This window comes from Sinohyriopsis cumingii, chromosome 6 (genome assembly GCF_028554795.1).
Source record: "Sinohyriopsis cumingii isolate HCF-2022 chromosome 6, ASM2855479v2, whole genome shotgun sequence".
Taxonomy (NCBI): Eukaryota; Metazoa; Mollusca; class Bivalvia; order Unionida; family Unionidae; genus Sinohyriopsis; species Sinohyriopsis cumingii.
Window position 1 is genome coordinate 1,979,501 of NC_142966.1, and position 14,373 is coordinate 1,993,873.

The following is a 14,373-nucleotide window of genomic DNA, read 5'->3' on the forward strand; positions in this document are numbered from 1 at the left end:
TGTAGCCCTTTGAAATAGGCCATATATTTCTGCAGTAACTTGACAGGTTAGTCTTAAAGTGCACATTAAGATTTCAGTATCTCATTTTGACACTAAGGTGGGAGGCAGAAATTAACTTAATTTCTGTTTTTTTTCTCCAGGCTCTTACCATTTTGTTTATTATTTGCAGGTCAAGAGAATTTTGATCCCCAAAATCACAGATTCAATCCTGAGGAGTTGAAACCACAGCCACTCATAAAAAAATCTAAAAAGGTATGTGCTATATTTGCCTCCCTGCGTAGGTTTGGAGAGATACAGTTATCACATTTCCATCAGAGGTGTCATTCGATACTGATGTCGAAAGAGTAGTTGTGTAACTCTTGTGATGGACTTGTAAAAAAAACCCACAGCAGTATATACTTACCTCAGAAGGGTTCTTGTTGACAGGCAAAATTCTCTTTTTTAACCTGAAAAAGTTGGTATTTAATGTATGTACCTGTTCATTATAATGTAGTTCATATAAACTTAAAAGTCTGCCATTGCTTTTTGGTGAGACCACCTGAAGTGTTTTATTTTTGGTGGGATTACCTTAAGTGTATTGCTTTTTGGGGAGATCACCAGATAATGTGTAAAGTGTGCCAGTGCTTGTTGGTGAGACCACCTGAAGTATGTTGTTTTTGGTGAGGTCACCTGATACAGGAGTGAATACAGTGTGTCATGGCTTTTTGGTGAGATCAATGATACAGAAATATTTGAAAAGAAAGTTTGTGTATGTATTGTCATGCATGCTTAAAAGTGTATAAACATGTGAAACCACAAACAGTTGATTCATCTTGGCTAAAAGCTTAAATGAAGTAAAAAAAAATTAAAATGATAGAACTGGCATGTTGTTGTTGTGGGGTTTAATACCATTTTTCAGCACACGATAGGCTATACATGGTGGCCAGTATTAATGGTGGAGGAAGAACCCAAGAAAACCCCAGAAAGAAACACCGACCCACGAGAACCTACTGGCAAGCTTTCTCACATACCCAAATTGGCTGAATTCGAGACTCAAACTGACACAGACGGGTGAGATGGCAGTGATCCGTAACGGAGAGCGCTTTAGACCACTTGGGGCCCCCAGAACTGGCAGGAAACAACTGTATGGAATCCATGACCATACCCCAAGTGTAAATAGGACAAGGTCACTATCTACCAAACAACATTTTGTAACGGTGAATTATTTGATGTATATTGAGTTGTTCTAAGGATTTTAAATATTTTTTCCAGACTTACGTGCCAGATGATTTAAAGGATGACAGGTACTGGAGCAGAAGAAATAAAAACAATGTTGCCGCCAAGAGATCAAGAGATGCTCGTAGAATCAAGGAAAACCAGATTACGATGAGAGCTGCATTTCTTGAGAAGGAAAATGATGAATTGAAGATTGAACTTGACAAACTCAAGAAGGAAAATAAAACATTGATCAACCGCTTGGGAAAGTATGAATCAAATAAAGAAGACATTAATTGATTGAGTCGTATAGTTGCATATTTTCCACATGACATTGTATTATCTCCACAAATGCTTTGTACATCGTACTTGTTGTTTCGTGACATCTTGACAAATACATATGTGCATAAAGTTGGTGACATAATGATGTCCAGCATCTTTAAGTACTACATGTACTAATTTCTGTGAGGAATAGTATGATATAAAAGTGAAAAAGATTGAAATTTGTCTTTCTCTTATTTTTTTTTTAATGATCGTACATCTTAAAAAAGTTCTATCTCAATGAATAAAGAATAATGGGTTTATCTTTGTACAAAGATTTTCTAAGATTTGCCTGCATTCCATATGAATTTACTTTATGATAATGTATGGCACAGCAACACGTTGAAGGTTGTATTGTGCAAGGGACAGTAAAGTGCCTTGCCCAAGGACACGATCATAGTCTCTCCTGCCTGATCTGATAGTAGGTACCCTGCTGAGCACAAGCCTTAAAAATGGAGTCACTGTGTATCCTTCAATCTAACTTCAGATGAGTTGTACTTACAATTAGTAATGTCAGATGCACTTTAGCCTGATGGCCCATTTTGAGAAGCAATGTTTTCTCAGGTCAGAATCTGGAAACAATTGTAGCTCTGTGCAGGTAAACACTTTAACAGTGTCATTCAGGAAAACAAATGTAGTTCTGTCCAAATGAACACTTTTCACATGAGTACTTACTTTGATGTTATGCCATTCAGGAAAATGTAGCTCCATACAGGTGAATATATTTATTTTTCATCAGCATCCTAAGTCAGAGATTAGATTATGAGTTGAGGAGCCAGTGCAAATATGACCATTGTATTTATCAATGAAATTGCTGATTTGCAACATTATATTCTTTCTCGTGTATAAGGTAGTATTTGCAGGGTAAAATTTAGAAAAATTAATATGTGCAAATTATACTTTAATAAAATTATGAAATCTCAATTTCCACTTCATCTACCTCAGTCTAATTTCTCAATTGAAATATCCCCTTGTAAAGTCAGCAATTTGCAGCTTTGACATCTCAAGGTAAATAAATAAATCCATTGTTACATGGGGTTTAGCACTTTAGTGTGCCATGGTAGCTATAAATCCATTGTTACATGGGGTTTAGCACTTTAGTGCACCATGGTAGCTATAAATCCATTGTTACATGGGGTTTAGCACTTTAATGCACCATGGTAGCTACAAATACATTGTTACATGGGGTTTTGCGCTTTAATGCACCATGGTAGCTATAAATCTATTGTTACATGGGGTTTAGCGCTTTAGTGCACCATGGTAGCTATAAATCCATTGTTACATGGGGTTTAGCACTTTAATGTGCCATGGTAGCTATAAATCCATTGTTAAATGGGGTTTAGCACTTTAGTGTGCCATGGTAGCTATAAATCCATTGTTACATGGGGTTTAGCACTTTAATGCCCCAAGGTAGCTATAAATCCATTGTTACATAGGGCTTAGCACTTTAATTCGCCATGGTAGCTATAAATCTAGTTATATGGGGTTTTGCACTTTAATGTGCCATGGTAGCTATAAATCCATTGTTGCATGGGGTTTAGCACTTTAATGTGCCATGGTAGCTATAAATCCATTGTTAGATGGGGTTTAGCACTTTAGTGCGCCATGGTAGCTATAAATCCATTGTTATGCTGAGTTGAATGCTTTAATGTGTAAGGGTAATTACAAGTCCATTGTTTTGCCGAGTTGAATGCTTTAGTGTGTAAGGGTAATTACAAATCCATTGTTATGCTGAGTTGAATGCTTTAATGTGTAAGGGTAATTACAAGTCCATTGTTATGCGGAGTTGAATGCTTTAGTGTGTAAGGGTAATTACAAATCCATTGTTACTCTGGATGGTTCATTAGTTAATTCCAAGAACACAGTTTAGTCTTTCTCAGAGAGAGAGAGAGGGAGGGAGGGAGGTAGGAAAAGAGATGTAGGCAGATCTGTCAATCAGTCATTATGCGTACACCTGATTAATTGAAGGTAAATACAAAGGATTATTACAGTGCTCATTTTGCACATTGCAATAAATGTGACACCTGAAAAGCGAGGCTGACTTGTATCAAGATATGTTCCTTAAATCAAGACCATGTTATAGTAAGGTATGTGCCAACAAATCTGTTGTAATGTAAAAATATAGCAACATATTTAATGATGTATAAACTACATTGTACTTTGGTGTCATTATTCAGGAACTAAAATTTAAAATATATTACGTGGCATTTGAATGAATTTAATGTGATCAACAACCAAATCTGCATCGTAGAGGATTAACCAGTTTAATGTGATTAGTAACCAAATCTGCATGATAGAGGGTGTCCCAGTTTAATGGGATTAGTAACCAAATCTGTATCCTATAGAATTACCCAATTTAATGGAATCAGCAACCAAATCTGCATCATTAAGGGTTACCCAAATTAATGGTATCAGTAACCAAATCCATATTATAAGATTGTCCCAATTTCTTGTAGCTATTAACCAAACTTGCTTTATAAGAGGGGTTACGCAGTTTAATAGGGTCATTGAATAAATCTACATCAATTCCATGGAGTCAGTGACACAGCCATCATTATAATGAGGTTTGCCATCTTAATGTGGTCCGTGATTAAATTGTGCATTATAAGAGCATTATACTGCTGTGATTTATGGAAAGGGACCACAGTGCCCAACACTGCTGATTTTCATGCGGCAGGTAATTAATGGACAGAAGCAGTGTAGGTAATTAATAGACACAATTAGTGCAGGTAATTAATGGACTGAAGCAGTGTAGGTAATTAATGGACAAAAACAATGTAGGTAATTGACTAACTGCACAGATTTAAAATCACTTGTGAATATTTTTTATTTGTAATAGGGAAACAAACTATTATAGTGCTCTATTGTTCTTTTTGTCACATTTCTTTGCACAGATTTTTTTATATATGTTAGTTGAATCAAGAAATTGCTGTATTGATGCATAAAAGCTGTGATTCCTTGAAGACAAAATCTTTAATTTCATGAAAGATTTAAGAGATGAGTTGGTTAAACCTGGCATGTGATAGTGAAGGCTGTAGTATTGAAATGTATGTAAACACAGCATCGTGTTATGTCTGTCCTTCCTTCCATTACTTCTGTTTCCACGCAGTAATTTTATTTGTCCGCCATTGACAGTTACCAAACTCTGTTGAAGGTTTTGTACTTGAGCTCTGGAAGAACTTTATCGATTTTGGGCTTAAAAGCTCGAGGGTCAAGGTGACTGACAGAAAGAATGAAAGTGGTTTAAAATAAAGTTCCCCAACTTTGTGGATGACTTGTACTTGATATGACCAAGACCCACATTGACCTTGGAATGAAAAGGTTATGGTTATTTTGACTGAAAAAATGAAAACTTGGCACATTAGCATTAGTTATACGTCATATGTCTGACCCAACTTTGCCGATGGCTTGCATTAGGTAAGAACAAGGCCTATTGGTATGGTTGTCAAAAGGGTCAAAGGTCACCTTGGCTATAAAAAAAAGAACAATTGTTTCTGCAGAAAATTTTAAGAGGAAGTAAAACATGGGGCAGGAACATAATTTTCCATTGACAATCCTGTTTTGGTGGCTTTTTTCAAGTTTTATTAATTTTGTTGTTGAAACATTCTTGCAATGAAGTATTTTTCGTTTGTGATATTTTTCATTTTTTTGAGGAATATTTGGGTTATAGTGGTAAAATCAAGAATAGTATACTGATAATGGGATGTTTTTATTACAATGAATAGTGTACTGATAATGGTATGTTTTATTACAATGAATAGTGTACTGATAATGGGATGTTTTATTACAATGAATAGTTTACTGATAATGGGATGTTTTGTTACAATGAATAGTGTACTGATAATGGGATGTTTTGTTACAATGAATAGTGTACTGATAATGGGATGTTTTATTACAATGAATAGTGTACTGATAATGGGATGTTTTATTACAATGAATAGTGTACTGATAATGGTATGTTTTATTACAATGAATAGTGTACTGATAATGGGATGTTTTATTACAATGAATAGTGTACTGATAATGGGATGTTTTATTACAATGAATAGTGTACTGATAATGGTATGTTTTATTACAATGAATAGTGTACTGATAATGGTATGTTTTATTACAATGAATAGTGTACTGATAATGGGATGTTTTGTTACAATGAATAGTGTACTGATAATGGGACGTTTTTGGATCCATTGACTGTAACAAAATTTATTTAGCCAAGTATGCAAACTCATCAATTAGGGATCTAATATTATTAATTAGCTCAGTATGTGACTTATTAATTAGGGATAAAGTGTTATTTGTGCCATTTCTACGGAATCTTATTAGCTTACAAAATTACGTACAAACTTGGTTTTATATTCTGCTTTATACTTCATTGATAACATTTGAACACTACATTAATATTTTATAGGAATAAATCTTTTATCTCATTATTATGACATTTTATATTTGCCAATTGTTGTGTTGAAGGCAGTTATTCCAGGTTTTTGTAATGTTTGAAAACGTGCTGTACTGTTGTTGAATATTGGAACATTTTATATTATTGTTGATTATTGGAACATATTTTATTTAATACTGGTCACCGATATCAGATCTTTCACACTCTTGTTGAAGTTGTTACCCATGAATCTATGATATAGAGACTGTAAATAAACATTATATCAGTAGTATATCATATTACTGTTTTTGGATATTTACTTAATAATAATGGTGAGGAAAGTAATAATAATAATAATAATAATAATAATAATGATGATAATAATAAAGCTTTATTTATGGAGGGTGACTCGTTTAGTTTAATGCTCTTCTCCCTTGAGTTCCTATCAACATAGTATAACGATATACATCCTACAACAAGTTGGCCAGCTTAGGGTATAGATAGTATAACGATATACATTCAACAACAAGTTGGCCATCTTAGGGTATAGATAGTGTGATGATATATATCCTACAAGTTGGCCAGCTTAGGGTATAGATAGTATAATGATATATATCCTACAAGTTGGGCAGCTTAAGGTATAAATAGTATAACGATATACATCCTACAACAAGTTGGCCATCTTAGGGTATAGATAGTGTGATGATATATATCCTACAAGTTGGCCAGCTTAGGGTATAGATAGTATAATGATATACATTCTACAACAAGTTGGCCAGCTTAGGGTATAGATAGTTTAACGATATACATCCTACAACAAGTTGGCCAGCTTAGGGTATAGATAGTATAATGATATACATCCTACAAGTTGGCCAGCTTAGGGTATAGATAGTGTAATGATATACATCCTACGACAAGTTGGCCAGCTTAGGGTATAGATAGTTTAACGATATACATCCTACAACAAGTTGGCCAGCTTAGGGTATAGATAGTATAATGATATACATCCTACAAGTTGGCCAGCTTAGGGTATAGATAGTGTAATGATATACATCCTACGACAAGTTGGCCAGCTTAGGGTATAGATAGTATAACGATATACATCCTGCAACAAGTTGGCCAGCTTAGGGTATAGATAGTATAACAATATACATCCTGCAACAAGTTGGCCAGTGTATAGAGAGTATAACGAAATACATCCTACAACAAGTTGGCCAGCTTAGGGTATAGATAGTATAATGATATACATCCTACAACAAGTTGGCCAGCTTAGGGTATAGATAGTATAACAGTATATATACTACAACAAGTTGGCCAGCTTAGGGTATAGATAGTATAATGATATACATCCTACAACAAGTTGGCCAGTGTATAGAGAGTATAACGAAATACATCCTACAACAAGTTGGCCAGCTTAGGGTATAGATAGTATAACGATATACATCCTACAACAAGTTGGCCAGCTTCGGGTATAGATAGTATAACGATATACATCCTACAACAAGTTGGCCAGCTTCGGGTATAGATAGTGTAATGATATACGTCCTACGACAAGTTGGCCAGCTTAGGGTATAGATAGTGTAATGATATACATCCTACGACAAGTTGGCCAGCTTAGGGTATAGATAGTATAATGATATACATCCTACAACAAGTTGGCCAGCTTAGGGTATAGATAGTATAACGATATACATCCTACAACAAGTTGGCCAGCTGAGACAGTGTGCCAGGCAAGTTAGCAAGTGGATAATGTACCTGATACAGGAAGTTGGCTTGTGGATACAGTACATTATACAGGAAGTTGGCTAATGGATACTGTCATGATACAGGAAGTTGGCTAGTGGATAATGTACATGATACAAGAAGTTGGCTATTGGATACTGTACATTGTACAGGAAGTTGGCTTGTGGATACAGTACATTGTAAAGGAAGTTGGCTAATGGATACTGTACATGATACAGGAAGTTGGCTAGTGGATCTTATACATGATACAGGAAGTTGGCTGGTGGATCCTATACATGACGCAGGAAGTTGGCTAGTGGATCCTATACATGATACAGAAAGTTGGCTAGTGGATCCTATACATGATACAGCAAGTTGGCTACTGGGTGCTGTAAATGATACAGCAAGTTGGCTACTGGGTGCTGTAAATGATACAGCAAGTTGGTTAGTGGATACTGTTTATGATAGAGGGAGTTGGCTACTGGATACTGTACATGATAGAGGAAGTTGGCTACTGGATACTGTACATGATACGGGAAGTTGGCTAGTGGATACTGTACATGATACAGGAAGTTGGATGCTGTAAATGATACAGCAAGTTGGCTACTGGATGCTGTAAATGATACAGCAAGTTGGTTAGTGGATACTGTTGGTTAGTGGATACTGTACATTATACAGGAAGTTGGCTACTGGATGCTGTAAATGATAAAGCAAGTTGATTACTGGATCCTGTAAATGATACAGCAAGTTGGTATGTGGATACTGTACATTATACAGGAAGTTGGATAATGGATACTGTACATAATACAGGAAGTTTGCTTGTGGATACTGTACATGGTACAGGAAGTTGGATAATGGATACTGTACATGATACTGGAAGTTGGCTAATAGATATTGTACATTATACAGAAAGTTGGCTTGTGGATAGAGTACATTATACAGGAAGTTGGCTAATGGATACTGTACATGATACAGGAAGTTTGCTTGTGGATACTGTACATGATACAGTTAGTTGACTAATGGATACTGTACATGATACCGGAAGTTGGCTAGTGGATATTGTACATTATACAGAAAGTTGGCTTGTGGATACAGTACATGATACAGGAAGTTCGCTTGTGGATACTATACATGATGCAGGAAGTTGGCTAATGGATACTGTACATGATGCAGGAAGTTGGCTAGTGGATACTGTACATGATACAGGAAGTTGGCTACTAAATTCTGTAAATGATACAGCAAGTTGGTTAGTGGATACTGTACATGTTATTTGAAATGGTAAGGTCATAAGGCTGCTTTTCAAAGACTCCAACACTTACCCAGTGGTAAATTGGTAAATTGACAAAAAAATCTCTACATCGAAAATAGCTCACCAGTTTTCTTAATGGCACACTTACACACACACACACACACACACACACACACACACAACTAAACTGGAAAATGCTGGAGAGGAATTGCTTGGTATGATCAGGTGTTGTATGGAATTCATCACATGATGTCACATGATCAGCTGTTCTGGTAAAATTCATTTAATATACATATGTAGGTATTAACTGTCTGGATAATGTATATATAGGTATTAACTGTCAGGATAGTGTATATATGTAATTATTTTCTCTTGAAATTTTGTTCTGCTTAGGTAGTGTATAACTCTGTTCTCTTAGACTTTGTGTTCACATAGGTAATGAAATGATAACTGTAGCAATCTTATTAGAGATAGATTATATAATTCAATGAGTTAGCTGGGAATAATTTGCTATGTTTAGCCTCTTTGTCAAAACAACATATTTTTGCTCATTTCTGCCCCATCACATACCCACTTTCATTGGCAACTGTCCCATGTTGTAAGGTTTCTGCCCTTGAAAATAAGCTATTGTGTACAGTTTTGTGTAAGGCTTTGAATTGGAAATGCTGTTCGGTATTGTACACAAATTATTTTTGGGCAAAACTTAATTATAGTTGACTTTACATAGTGTGAAGGTAGTAACTTGGTCCTGATTCATTGGTCATGGGTACAAATTAAGCTTGATAGGCTGGTCTTGATTATAAATGAATTGGTCATGATTTGCTGGTCTTGGTTATTATAAATGAATTGGTCTTGATTCACTGGTCTTGGTTATAAATGAATTGGTCTTGAAACACGTCTCAGTTATAAATGAAGCTAGATTGACTGGTCTTGGTCATAAATGAATTGGTCTTGATTCGCTGGTCTCAGTTATAAGTAAAGCTTGATTCGCTGTTTTGGTTATAAATGAATTGGTCTTAACTATAAATTAATTGGTCTTAATTCACTGGTCTTGGTTATAAATGAATTGGTCTTAACTATAAATTAATTGGTCTTGATTCACTGGTCCTGGTTATAAATGAATTGGTCTTGAATTGCTGGTCTTGGCTATAAATTAATTGGTCTTGATTCACTGGTCCTGGTTATAAATGAATTGGTCTTGAATCGCTGGTCTTGGCTATAAAATAGTTGATCTTGATTCACTGGTCCTGGTTATAAATGAATTGGTCTTGAATTGCTGGTCTTAACTATAAATTAATTGGTCTTGATTCACTGGTCCTGGTTATAAATTAATTGGTCTTGAATTGCTGGTCTTGGATATAAATTAATTGGTCTTGAATCGCTGGTCTTGGTTATAAATTAATTGATCTTGATTCACTGGTCTTATTATAAGTGAATTGGTCTTGGTTTGCTGGTCCTAGTTATAAATGAGGCTATTGTACTTTATCAGATACATTTGCAAATATAGAACATACTGAAACCTGCATCAATAGGACACCTCTGTTTAAAGAAAACATACCCATAGTGTCAGGAATTGCCGTTAAGGAACCCTATAAATTCTGTTATATAGATTCATAGAGAACATCGTAAAATAAATTTCTCAAACAAATGTACTTATTTTTTGCAATGTTTGTTTGGAAATTGATTTAGTAATGACGTTTTCAGACCAGTAAACTAGGATCCATGAGTTTATGGATATTGTTAGGATCAGAAAAAAATGGGTAAATATTGAGGATGAAAACTTGTTATTTTAATTATCACAGTATTGTTAGACTTGAAGAACATTAAACTTAGAAAGCTGTTATTAGTGGAATTGTACTTTATTTAAGTTGCTCATGGGACCCAGTAACCCAGAGAAGCTTTTCTTTTCCAAGGAATTGCAGAAAATAAAGAGATATATGTATTAGGGGGTCAAGCCTTGTTATTTAAGAGCTTTGACTTTCACCATGATCATTAACACAAATTGTGTTTTATTGTTGTTAATATTCATTTTTAAAGTGAAATAAAGATTTAAAGGAACCCATTACTTTCATTATATTTTATAGTCATCTCTCGATACAACAATCAGTTGTGTTTACAGCCATTTTCTTGGAGCTTTTTACCATGTACTTGTCAAGCCAGCACACATAAAAAAGCACGATTTAAATATCAAATTTACTATTCAACTCGTTTCTTTTTATATTATTTTTAACTGGTTAACTGAATGTAAATAAAATACATGATCACTCACTGTTGCTATGTTAAAAAGTTTACTGGAACCCAAGCAAAGATTTTTAACCTGAAGTTGAAGTATGACATAATTATCTCTCCTTTCTCTTGCAGAAAACAATGTATTTTATTGTGTTCCTTATATTGCAAGTTGTCAAATATTATCTTTAATTTTTCATGTTCTTTAAGTTTTAGTACACCAAAAATCCTTAAGGAAATTACCATTTAATTTCTAATTTTGAGGGGCACAAATAGCTTGAAAAAATACTATTCCAATGATTTGCAGAAAATAGTTGATAAAAATATTATCTCTTATACAGGGTTCCCACATTATTGGGAAAAAGTCAGGAGAAATGATAAATTTTTTCCCCGACCGTGAAAAGTCCTTGAATTTTGCAAATATTGACGAAAGTCTGGAAAAACCTGGGAATTTTCCTCCACAACTTGATGTACGAAACAGTTATGTAACTGAACTGATCGTGAGTTAAATTTATCGAGTTCTAACCAGAATATTTGGAGGTTGCAGTATGGATCATTTGGGTGCTTTGACATGAATATATTTGATGAGACAATTCAAATGCTTAGTGGATGATTCGTCTAGTAGACTTTTTGTTTCACAGACAGTTCGATATCCATATATTGTTTTATAGGGAAGGTATGAAAACCAGTCTAGTATCATAAGAGGAGAACATGGTGGCAGTAAAGCATAGCCGTTTAGCGGATGGGCCAGCAAACGTAAATGTTGTTAAATCGAGTTATACCTACATAAAATCGATATGAAAATTTATTTTCTCAGAAATTGCAAGTATTAAAATTGTTATGTCTTTAATCTGCTGAAAGACCATAAAACTAATGCATTGATGAAATTTGAGCAGGTACTAGCGATTTCAATTGCTAGTTGCACGAGCACACAGAATCTCACATCCATCATTTTCATATTTTGTATAAAAATATATTAAATGAATGTTATATACTGGTTGTATTAAAACTACAAAAACAAAAGAGCACAAAATTCTCTATATTCCAGAGTTTTTTTGTATCACGTGACTACCACGTTGATGTGCTCTCTCACGCAGGGAGCATACGAAGCAGGGAATCAGACTACTGTTTGATGACTCAGACTGGCCAAGTTTTTTGTAGTTGTTCTCGAAATAAATATGTTTAGAATTATATGTTCTTTCTGGTTTTTACAAAAGGTATCAGACTTTAATTTAATATAACTGAAATTTTGTACAACAACATTAAAAAGGAGTTTGTTGTTGATATCACGTAACTATTGTACTTTTGATGTTGTCGTTTGAGAGTTGTGAAGACGTGACTATTAATGCAAATGGCGAGTACCAGGTCGGGTTTCATCTATGCCGAGTTTCATCTAGTCTGTCAGCGGATTAAAGACATAACGAATATAATACTTGCCATTTTCAAGAAAATAAATAATTTTCATATTGATTTCATGCAGGTATAAGTCGATATAACATAGTTTAAATTCGCTAGGCCCGCTGGTAAGCTATCTTACGGTGGTGGCAAATTCCAAATTTTTTGCATGTAATTGCTCTGAACCCACACTCCATCCTAAATGTCCAAATGTGAACAAATGGGGTTAGAATATTCGGAGGAAACCCGGATTAGAAAAATGTTGAATCTCTGAGCTGAACTTTGGTGTGAAACTATTACACAGTGACATGTAGCTTGAAGCATTGGATTCAGATCTTAAATAGAACGCAGAATAGGAAATTGTCGTCTTTTTTATTATATATTAAAAAATGACTGGTTTATTGAACTACAAGAAGACAAGTTGATTTTACAGTAAATTCAGTCTTTGTTTAACCCTTTACCTCGTGCAAGCGTCTTTGGACGCCTTTACTCCATTTGCATGGAATGGCCTTTTGACGCCTTTACTCCATTCCCATGGAAGCGCCTTTTGACGCCTGCTGTAAACACCTGCTGTAAACATCAGCCATTTTGAGCTGGTTTTTGTAGCGCCACCTTTGGGGAAAGCCCCCCTATTAGATACTACATTCATTTCTGCGAATGACTATTACGTCAGATCACGTGGTCGCTATATATGCACTGGTCAATATCTGCTATTTAAAATAACTGAGTCGTAATCTCCACTCTCTAAAATGGCAGTTGCAGATTTCATTCAGTACGTACGAAGTTTTCAAGATTAGATTAACAACTATGAAAGATTCAATAACTTAGCTAAAGGCTCTGATATTTATGTAGGCAGCAATTAGTTTTTATTGATTATCAAATTCAGATGACTTAGTGATGTAGACGCCAACGAAAAACGTAAATTTCGAGTATGGGAAATGGCAGCTACGGTTGGCCACGCGGCCTCACTGACATGACGGTGAACGAGTTCTCTCTCGATTTTAAAGCAGATAAAAATTATTCTGTGAAAAATAATTACACAGCTATAACAATCAGACTTTAAAACTGCTGTTAAACGTAACATACACTACATTGCTTAACAGTTCACAGGCAGACCTATGCGTATGCTGTCAACTAGGTAACAGGTGTTCTATTTATAGCGCGCTGCACTTAGTCACTATGCTCTATGAGGTAAAGGGTTATACAACAATATATAATTTTGAAGGTCATTGTCAGAATTTAAATCAACCCTTTTGTAAATGTCTTTAAATGATGGAATTTTTAACCAAATTGTCTTAAGGAGTTTAGGTTGGTTCAAAAATCTTGTTTGAGATTTTATTGGCACATAAATTCAGGGTTATACTTTTTTTTGTTACAAGATAAGATTCTAATACTTTGCATTTATTTTTTTTTTCATACTGTAAAAGGGTGGCCCCTGAGTGGCAGTGTGGTCTAAAGCGCTCTCTGTTTCGGATTACTGCCATCTCACCTCTTGTCTGCGCCGTTTCAAGTCTTGGATTCAGCCAGTGTGGGTATGTGAGAAAGCTTGCCAGTAGCTTCTCGTGGGTTGGTGGTTCTTTCCAGGGTTTTCCTGGGTTCTTCCTCCACCATTAATACTGGCGGCCATGTATAGCCTATTGTGTGCTGAAAAATGGCGTTAAACCCCACAACAACAACATACAGTAAAAGGAAATGTTTACTTTGTATAACATGCACATATATTGCTCTAGAATTCTTTATAATTAAAGGTTTGAAAGTTAACAAAATAACATAATGCAGGTCTTCTGTACATTGAAATGACTTTAAATGCCAGTTTATAGGAATATAGTCGGATTTGTTGTGTGTAACTTATTTTGTGGTTTTGTATATGATCCTCTTTCTGACATATATG

The 14,373-nt window shown here is 35.0% G+C and overlaps 1 protein-coding gene across 1 annotated transcript in view; it reads left to right on the forward strand.

Moving 5' to 3' along the window:
- Window positions 1–10,919, forward strand: part of LOC149796269 (thyrotroph embryonic factor-like) — a 38,494-nt gene extending 27,575 nt beyond the window's left edge. The window contains exons 4-5 of the mRNA XM_089960903.1: window positions 170–252; window positions 1,252–10,919. Coding sequence (XP_089817029.1) covers window positions 170–252; window positions 1,252–1,494 — 326 coding nt within the window. The 3' untranslated portion in view covers window positions 1,495–10,919. The remainder of the gene's footprint in view (window positions 1–169; window positions 253–1,251) is intronic.
- The last annotated feature ends 3,454 nt before the right edge of the window (window positions 10,920–14,373 follow it).